The sequence below is a fragment of the Hemisphaericaspora subhashii genome, assembly GCF_019202705.1.
Source record: "Hemisphaericaspora subhashii strain CBS 10753 chromosome Unknown scaffold207, whole genome shotgun sequence".
Taxonomy (NCBI): Eukaryota; Fungi; Ascomycota; class Pichiomycetes; order Serinales; family Debaryomycetaceae; genus Hemisphaericaspora; species Hemisphaericaspora subhashii.
In genome coordinates, this window is record NW_026057460.1 from 1 (window position 1) to 10,108 (window position 10,108).

Sequence of the window (10,108 nt, forward strand, 5' to 3'; positions counted from 1 at the left end):
TTACTATTACATATATTAATTTTTTATAGAACCATTATCATCTTCTTTATTTATTCGTTTACGGGACCGTTATATTATAGGGATTTACTTATTATTTCTTAAGATTTCTTGTAGCATTGATTGAATTTTTTGCAGTCATATTTTGTGCTTTGTTAGCACCGTTAAAACTCCACCGCAACACCCTGTATCAAAGAATCTTCTATAAAATACCCCAAGAAACTGTGTACTAAGATTGATTTGAATATGAAAAAAGAAATAGGGAGATATGACTAGATGAAGCCATCCTGTTCCCAGGGAGTTTTGAACTTGGTTGTCATGACTAACCTCATCTGTTTAGATTTCCTTGACACATTGAAGCCAGATTCTCAATTACAATTCCAGTAAAGGTTTAATTCTGGTGGAAGTGTTTATGATATCTTAGTTGCTACAACAGCGAAATTAACTATGGGGGATGTTAAATACTTGGAAGAACCTTATGTTGCGAAAGCTGCTATATTTTGAAATTAACTATGTTTTAGCAGAATAATTAGACTCTAGCTTAAAAGTTTGTTAGTTTGGAAACAAGTGCACTGCTCTTTAGATAGTCTACATGGCATATGCAATTTGAAAGTTGAATGTTGATCTCTTCTTCTTACAGATCATTAAATTCAAAGTCATATGGGGATTTCAACACTTCTGTTGCAAACTTTAAACCTACTCTTTTAACTTTTAGATTTATGCAAACTAGAGTTTAATGCCTACCGTAAAATGCCATATACTCATGTGAGGTAAGATATACACAACCTGCCTTACTCCCGGGGAAAGACTTCAAATTACTCAGAGTATGTATATATATATCATTTGCTTGATATTTTTAAGAGTAACAATTATGGGACTTTTTTTTCCGGTTTGTTCAATTGTTGCAAAATGGTTGCAAATTCACCACAAAAAAAAACCAAAAACTATAAATACCACTAGAAATTTTACAATTCTCAATTTTTTTTGTAAACTTTTCTTTCTCTTTTTCTTTCTCTTTTTCTTTCTCTTTCTTCTTTTCCTTCTTTACCTTTCTCTCTCATTTAGTCATTGATATATGGATTTGTCATATGTGTTCCTTTTACCATCCAATTCATCCTTCCTTGCTTCCCTTCATTCATCCTTCCTTCCCTTCATCCCTCCTTCCTTCCTAAATCCTTCCCTTCCTAAATCCTTCCCTCCATAAATCCTTCCTTGCATCTATCTCCAGTTCATTCACTCACTCCTTCCATGCTTCCTTCCTTTCACACATCAACATTGGCTGACCGGCTCATTCTTCTTTCAGTTCTTGTTATAATGTTCTTTAATAACTTTGATTTTTTAAAATTTTTTTCTAATAAAAAATAGAATACAAAATACAAAAAAAAAAAAATAAAAAAAATGTAAAAAAAAAGAATAGAAAGTTATTTGTTTGTTTTTCATCCATTTGAATTCAGTTTGTTGGTTTCCCTTCATAGATCAGATTCCTTTCATTGAATCATCCTTATTTCAGTTCTTGTTTTAGTTCCCTTTTATAACTTCGATTTTTTAAAATTTTTTTCTAATAAAAAATAAAACACCAAAAAAAAAACTTAAAAAAAAAAAATAAATAAAAAATAAAAAAATAAAAATAAGAAAGTTATTTGTTTGTTTGTCTCTACTATCTTTTTCATTCGTTTGAGTCGGTCATGTCAATGGGGTCATTATTGTTGGTTCATTTCAAAGATAAAATAATAGTGTACCTGATGGGTGTTAGGTTGGAAGTCGATGAGTGTTAGGTTGGAAGTCCAAGTCATATTACTCGTTTAGGGTGCCATTTAGTTCACTTCCAAATCAATCCACAATAGGTTTCCATTTTGTTCACTTCCAAATCAATCCAGAATGAGATAAAGTACGTATTAATACCAAAATCATTGTCAGTCATTGAAAGAGGAAAGTAACAACGATCCAATTTTGGTGACATACTAACCAGAAAGTTATTCCCAGATTACTGAAAAAGGACGTTATCGATAAGCCTATTTTTAGTTACGAGTGGATTCTTTCTTTTTCTAGCAGAAGGTCCTTGCCCACAGATTTCACACTGCTTTCAATGGGCAACGGGCTAAACCAGATGGTTAATGAGAAGTCCTCAAGGTTGGTTGAGTGCCAATCAAGGGTTCTGAAGTTATTACTGTCGAGAGGAGATATCTAACAAGAACGCCTTCTGTTGACAATCAATGCTTCTTTCCAGTTAGTATTACAAAAATCAATTGTAACAACTTTTGCCTTTTGTAAGTTGATCTAACCATTCCCATCTGGAAGGGCGGGGGATAGGGGTATATAGTTTGCTTGCTTGTGGTGGCGGAATGGAGGGGAGTGTGGAGAGGGGGGTGGGTGGTTGGTGGTGAGTGGTTTCTTGTATATTTTAGATGTATATGTTTATTAATAATATTTTGTTTATATTTATAATTTTAGTATTTATTGCATTTATTCTTCTAGTTGGGAGATCAAATCTTCTTGAGGAAACCATGTTTTCATAAGGTCAGTTTGAAGTTACATATTGGCGTAATTTTTGGCGTGATCTGGGGAATCTTGCGTGCAATTAAAATGGCTGCGAAAAAAATGGTTTTCTTAGCGCATTTAGTCTTATTTTTTTATTCTTTTCGCATGAGACTGTGGTCGGAACAATAGAAATATTTCTTTCTTATTAGTTGATTACTTCTGTGTTTTACCAGTCAATACTTTATTCTGAAGCTTTGAAGTTGTGTGAACAAAGTACTGTTGAATGTCCTTATAAATCGTCATCTATTCAACCATGTCTTGCTTAGTGCTTTCTTTGCCTCTCAATGGTAGGCGTATTCAACCAGACAACTACTTACATATCTTTACTATGGAACACATCATGTCCCCAAACAATTCAGAGCAGTTTAACAATGTAAAAAGATATTTCACGATAGAGTGATCTACATCTTATATTCAAATAAGAAATATACTGCTATCATATTAGTCCTACATATAAATGATTTACAAACCTAATATAACTTAATATTGCACCCATTATAAAGAGACATCGTCAAATGCGTCAATTTCTTGGGAGGATAAGGAGTTTCTGGATCCATCCATAGATTGCCAAACTCCTGTATAATCCTCACTGTAACATACAGAGCCTCAGTCAAAGCAAATTGTTGTCCCAAACAAATCCTAGGCCCACCATTGAATGGCAAATAGGCCCAACCCAATTTTCTCGTTCTTGCCTCGAACCATCTTTCTGGCTTAAATTCCAATGCATCCTTTCCGTAAAATGCCTCTGTACGATGAGTGCCGAAGATTGGATAGGTGACATTTTGTCCCTTTCTAACAAGTATGGGAGATTTTCCATCCGGACCACCACCTGTGGGTAAGGTTGTATCTTTGGTTGCAATTCTGAAGTTTTGTGGAACAGAAGGATATAATCTTAATGCTTCCTGGATGACTACTTTTAAGTATTCGCATTTCTTTAATGATTCAAATGTGATTTCTTCAATTCTCGAGTCTTCACCAGAACCAAATCGGGTATATATCTCTTCCTTTAGTTTGGCAAAGATTTCTGGATTTCTTGCCAATTCAAAAAATAAAAATGATAATAACCCTGCAGTGGTATCTCTACCGGCAACCAAGATATTCAATAATTGGTCCCTTAATACCTTGGGATCTTTAGTCTGCTTTGCTAGTTCATACAAGAATGTATATCCTTGTTCCTTTTCCAATTCCTCTTGTGACATGTTAAGAACTCTTTTCACATAATGATTAGCGAATTTATGAACCTTGGCATTAGCATCCCTAAACTCCTTTGGATTAAGTATCCAAAAGAAGCTTTGTAATATTGCCCTAGAAGCCAAATATTCCTGAGAAATATTAAATGCTTTTGGGAAATCAGCCTTTCCATCCACATCTGTTGCCTGCTGCAGCATCCCCACAGACTCATCTCTTAAACTTTGAACCGACTCACCAAACAAAAACTCAGTACTAGTATCTACCGTCAATCTGAAAAACAACTCTTGGATATCAAACACTTGTCCTTGGGCTTTTCTAACGTGTTTGAAAAACACTTGCAAATGGGGTTCCAATAATTTGACATGTCCAACTTGTTCCCTAGCAAACTGAGGTCTCAATAATGCACGTGAATGTTTCCAAGCTAAATTATCCTGAGTAAATATTCCATCTCCAAGCAAGGGATACATAACATCATGCCTTCTGCCTAAGGAAAAATCATTGAATTGAGTTGATAAGATTGCCTTAATGTTTTCAGGCTCTCTAGTATCAATGAGCTGCATTCCAAGAATTCGGAAAGCCAATGTATATACGTTTGGATTAGGAAGGGTTTTGTATCGTTCAAGTCCATATTCAAGCATCCGGGCTTCCCTTTTGGCATCAAGGAGAGTTTTCCACATTGTAAAACCATAGAACCCATCAGATATTACATTGGTGGGGAATTTAGCACCTAGTTTGGCCATCAATCTTCTGGTTTGGAATGTCTGGTAGACATGGTAGATGATGAAAAATATTGGTAGGATTATGTACCATTTGCTTATATATTGTAATAAGTAGTCTATAATCATTTTCGTTTAGCTAATCTGGGGGGATGTAATGAGTTGTCATTTATGAATTCGTTGTATGTGAAAAGCTGCGTCTGGGGTACTATTTATAAGAGAACTGGCTTATTGGGGGAATTACCCAATTTAGAATAGTTTTATTAACAAAGGGAATTTTTTCGTTTGAACAATTGTGGGGATTTTCAATGATCTTTATGCATCACGACCTCATATCTATCAATAAATCAAGGGCAATCATTCTATATCTATATACGGCAACAGGTAAACACCCCCTAGTCATTCAAAACGAATTTCAATACCCGGAGCGAATTTCACAGAAACAAAGCTAACCAAAAAGCGGATTTTGCGACTGTGATTTTTTTATCCGTTGAAAGGACTACAAATTTCTAGACGCAAATTCATCAAACTAGCGGATGACGGATGCTTTGAAAGGATAATCATTTCCGCCGACAGTATTGTTATTTTGCTGCAATTGGTTAGCTTAGTGGGGGGTCTTGGGGCCGGAGTTTATGAGTTTAGTTTGTTTACTTTCACATGCGGCGAAAACTAAGCCCCGCCAGATTGTTCTCTCCAAGATCATAAAATAATGCGGACTTAATATTGTTGGGTTATAAGAGTACGAAAGGGATGACATTTTTCTCCCCATCATCGAAGTGAATATGATTTAGAAAGTACAATCAAATGGGCATTTCTCTGGGGTGCAAATTGCAAGATCAATTTTTAGTTGCCACAATTTCAGAAAGGACAATGAACCACGAACTTATTTGGTACCCATCAGCTTTCATAAAGTATATCGGTCGAAGCTGAAACACTAGCAACGGACAGGATCATAATTACCTTAAGTAACTAAGTAAATCCAGCCTCAAGATATTTAACTGCCGATATATCTCGATTACTATTTAAATTATTTCAATATATACGTATCCTCTTGTTCGCTTTTCCTCTAGCAGCGAAAAATGATTAAGTACCTCTTACTAGCGATTCATCCCCCTTTGGAGTAGTTTCATTCACATGAATTTACGTCAAATATCCCAGAGATTCCTACAGTAAATTTAAAACGAGCTATTGACTTAAAAATTTCCAGCCATTAAACTTAAAAACATATTAAGTTGATGGTTTGTAGCCAAGTACAAGCCGCATAGAAAACTCCTTCCCCCGCTGTATTTTTGAAACACAATATTCTACTAGACCAATCTACCTCAGTATAGTATCGAAACATTAATAATTCCAATGATGTCATGAATTTGTCAACAGTTGAACCTATAAAGCAGCTTCTCGATTTGAATAGAAGGCATATTGATGTCTCGATAATTTGTTTTCTGAAGATGCCCGAACTGGTTTTTGGCATTCGGAGAGTAAGGTTCTTCAGTTAAATATCCAGTTATACTTGGAGACGCCAGATTAAAGGGGCTAAATTTTGTATATGACATTGATGAAATTTTCAATTGCAACAGTTAAATGCACCAACGAAAAGAATATTGAAATGTTGTCAAGAGAGGAGGATGAAGAGTCTAACTCAAAGAAATCTCAACGTTCTTCCTGTCATTTTGCATGAGCTTATTCTCTATTTTATCCTCTCGACAATCAGTATTTCTTGCAAAAATTCCGTAAACAGTATTAATCAGAATATAATAATCTCAACGGTCAGGGATATTCAATGTAGAAGACTAGACTAGAGTTCTAAAATATACTACTCAATGCTTGCAAATGTTTCCTCGAAGCAGTGAACGCTGGCTAAATATAGGTTCCACAAGAATATTTTTTAGCGAGTATTTTTTAAACATACAGCTCGCTTATTTTAGAAGTTAAAAAATATTTTAGGTAAAGATTATCATTTATAGTCAATGCACTGAAACTGGAAACCTAGAATTCCATAACGCATATTCGGAAATGCCAAATATTGTACCAAAGTTATATCTTATATATATATGGTTTGTTATTGCAGCTGTATATTTTTCTCATACTAGTGCCGTGACGCAACGTCAAAATGACAGAATGCAGAAGAAAAACATTGGTGTCATCGACTAATAAGAAAAACTCATAGTCAATCTAGCCTTCTGGCTTAGAGCTAACAGTCAAAGGAAATATCTAGACGTTAATGACCGCCATTGATAATTGTCATTAATGATAACTTCGTTGAATTTTACCTTGCGAATAGTCCACGAAAACCAACATCCCCAACTACGTGACTTGCAGAAATAAAGTAGTTAAACCGAAACTTTTACAGTCATGCAACTGATGAGGGAAGCAAATTATTTTTGCTTGGCAGGTGGTATCGCTTGCTAACGCCCACCTATTCATCCCCCCTAAATTTATCCAAAGAAAGCTTATTCCGAAGTACCAAAACTATAAATATCCCTTACTTATTTAGAAGTAGTTTTTCTCAAGTCGTTAAGCCTATATCTTTCTCCAACCTAATGACATGAGAATGAATCTATTATACCTACTAATATTTAGCTTTCTTGGCTGTCAAACATCAGCTATAGAATTGGACACTTATTTTCAAGAAGGAGGAAATTTCCTGTATCCAACTGTTGAAATTACTGGACTCCTATCATTAATTGACATCGATTTTTTTAATGTTTCAGTTATCTTAAACCATAACGATTTCTACTACCAAAAAACCTCAACCATTAGCAGGGACACACACCAACTCAGTTCGCTGATAACCAATTGGGGAAATTTCCATATCATTCTAATGTTAACTCAAAACTTGTTTGAGATAAATATTGACTACTTGGCCAACCTAGGGTACTTCACTGTCGATAACACAGACCGCGGTGGAGAGGCGTGGTTCAGAGTTGATAATTTCAATAATGATGGTCTAGCTTATTTTGCTTATGTAAATTCTTACTGGCCGGTATTGTCTAACAGTGGGGAAATTTGTTCAAGAGCATCATGGACCCTGGCGGAATCTTACAGGTATGATGGCGGATGTGTGGCACTTGATCATAGTACTTTTGAAGCCCAGAGTGTTGACGGTGAAGCAGTATTCTGTTTTTCAGGGGAATGGTCCGAGATTTTTATTGGTGCGATGTATGACACTGTCCAAGTGGCTGGATTAGGCATTCCTAATACCTACATCAGAATAAGAGCGGAAGGCGAATATGAGTTTTCTTACGATGGAAGCATTTTAAGTATCATCTACGAGACTGGTACCGAGTACAAATTTGATATTGGTCCTGGTTATGATGCGAACAATTTCACCATTCGTAAAGGCGACCCTTTGTTAACCATCAGCTACAATATTCCTTTGGAATCCGGGCTGGGAAACGAATGTCCATGTGTGTGCAATAGAATTCTACAACAGTCTGCTCCAAGGGAAGAAGATTTCTATATCAGCACTGACTCTATGGAAGAAGCCACAAGTGGTTCGGAGGATATAGTTGAAACTCAAACTACCGAGACAGAATCCGGGGAAGACCTACCAAGTGAGTCCACAGAAGAAGAGCAAACCACAGAGTTCGAAACGTCTCAGTTTGAAGAATCCAGCGAGCAATCTGTTCAAACATCGACTGTTTTGGAGTCTAGCAGCGATTCTGGGAATAATGGGGCAGCTGCTGATGCTGAAACGAGTGCTATCCCAGAATTTACTTCTACCTATGTAACAACGGTGGTTGCTCCCAGTGCTGCTTCTGGTAGTGGAATTATTAATGAGATACCCATAAAGGGGTTTTTGGGTATGATTTTTCAAATATTTCTTATTTATGTTTAGATCGTGAGGGTTAAATATTAAAATCGGATTTATATTCAGGAATATCGTTTCTTCTATAATTGATTAACGCTCAGAGAGATCTCGAGTGTGTGCAGAATAACTATCTCTTTCCTTTTCCTGACAAGGTGCATGTGGGTGAGTTCGAGATATTTTTTTAGAGAGGTATTTTTTATGCACTTTCCCAAAATAGTCTTCAGATAAATATTTTTTAGGAACAATCCAGATTATTATTTGTACTTTACAAGTACATTCAAAACCAATATCCGGGTAACATATCATATTTAGGGCCTCTATTTTAACTTCAAAGCTGGTTCTATTCTTAAGTAGAAAGAAAGTATACCCATGTAGAAAATCATTGCATCATACAATAAGACACTGAAAAAGAATACTGATTATATTCAACGTCATAATTGTGTAGATTAAATACAAATCAGTAGTCCCCCCAAGATATACATTTCCAAGAAATTATGCAAAATTCAATGACAAGTGTATTGACAAGACAACTCTGAAATTTATTGCAATATCAAGAAAAGACAATTGTACCTTGGGCAGTTCTATTTTCTGATTATATTAGATTTTCAGTTATTCATGCAAATAAGAATACTTAGTGAATCATTCTACGGAATTCAGCAAGGAAAATCCTTCAGTGCGACCGAACGTGGCAATTTGGGGTCCTTCACAATTAAGTTACCGAAAGTTATGCAGCAAAAGCTCGCTCAATACCCAAGACCTAAATTGAATTGGAACTCATTCTTGGCATGTGCCATTTCTTTGTTTCTGTTGGTATCCCCGAACGATATTTCCCAGAATATCAAACATTATAAGTAAACCACATTACTGCTTAAAATTCATAGAGTCGACATTCTCCCTAGCTCAGCTTCAACCAGAATATGAATTGCTTATCATACGTTATACTTTTTACTGTTTTTGGCTGTCTAGTCTCTGCGATAGAAATCGAAACACACTATCAGGTTGGTGGAACCTTCGTATATCCAAGCGTTGAAAATAAAGGTCTATTGTCCCCTGTTGACATCGAATCCTTTGACGTACAAGCCATCTGGAATTCAAACGACTTTTATGTGGAAACGTCGACCATAGCTGGGGATAGCTATAATCTCCCATTGAGGATCACCAATTGGGGAAATTTCCTTACCATTTTATCGGTTGAAAAACCGGTTGAGATCCACACGGAATATGTCGTCAACTTTGGCTACTTCGCCCTACAGAATATTAACAATTATGAGTTGTTGCTTGGCTTGCAGGAATTTTTCAATTATAATATAGCGTATTTTACCAATGTAAATGTTTCGGGGTTTGGGATTGCTGGAAGTGGAACCCTGTGTGCAAGAGGGTCAAGTTTCGATATGGTGTATTTCCAGGGAACTGGTTGTATGGTTCTTGATAATAGCACTTATAAAACTGCTTTAGTCTTTGATGACCACTACTTTTGCTTTGCTGGTGATCGTTCCGAACTTAGCATCACATCTTCGGAGGGTGTGGTTATTAAAGTCGCCGGGTTCGGTATGCCACATATAATCAAGGTTCCAAATTATGGATCCTATCAATATTCTTATGAGTTAGGAGTTTTTAGACTTGTATTCGATTCTGGGGTCACTACCCAATTTGATATTGGTTCAGGATATGATATAAGAAATTTCACGTTTAGTAGCACTCAGGATGGGTTAAGTATTGGTTACAATTCGATTGTGGACTCCAGAGTGGGAAACGAATGTCCTTGTGAGTGTGACTATGAGGTTCTACCACAATCAGCTCCAAGGATCGGAGAATCATATTCTACTTTAAAACCTATTTTGGAACACCCCACTGA

The 10,108-nt window shown here is 36.0% G+C and overlaps 2 protein-coding genes across 2 annotated transcripts; one reads left to right on the forward strand and one right to left on the reverse strand. All coding sequences in view use genetic code 12, as the record gives it.

Moving 5' to 3' along the window:
* Positions 1 to 3,005: 3,005 nt before the first annotated feature.
* J8A68_006020 (cytochrome P450) lies at positions 3,006 to 4,466 on the reverse strand (the record flags this gene model as incomplete). Its single annotated transcript, XM_049410150.1, has 1 exon — positions 3,006 to 4,466. The coding sequence occupies one exon, from the start codon at positions 4,464 to 4,466 to the stop codon at positions 3,006 to 3,008; it is 1,461 nt and encodes a 486-aa protein (XP_049260701.1).
* Positions 4,467 to 7,263: 2,797 nt separating this feature from the next.
* On the forward strand, positions 7,264 to 10,108 carry J8A68_006021 (uncharacterized protein; the record flags this gene model as incomplete). The annotated part of the gene is made up of 2 exons (XM_049410151.1): positions 7,264 to 8,245; positions 9,220 to 10,108. Coding segments are annotated over 2 exons (1,871 nt in total), but the record flags the coding sequence as incomplete, so codon positions are not given.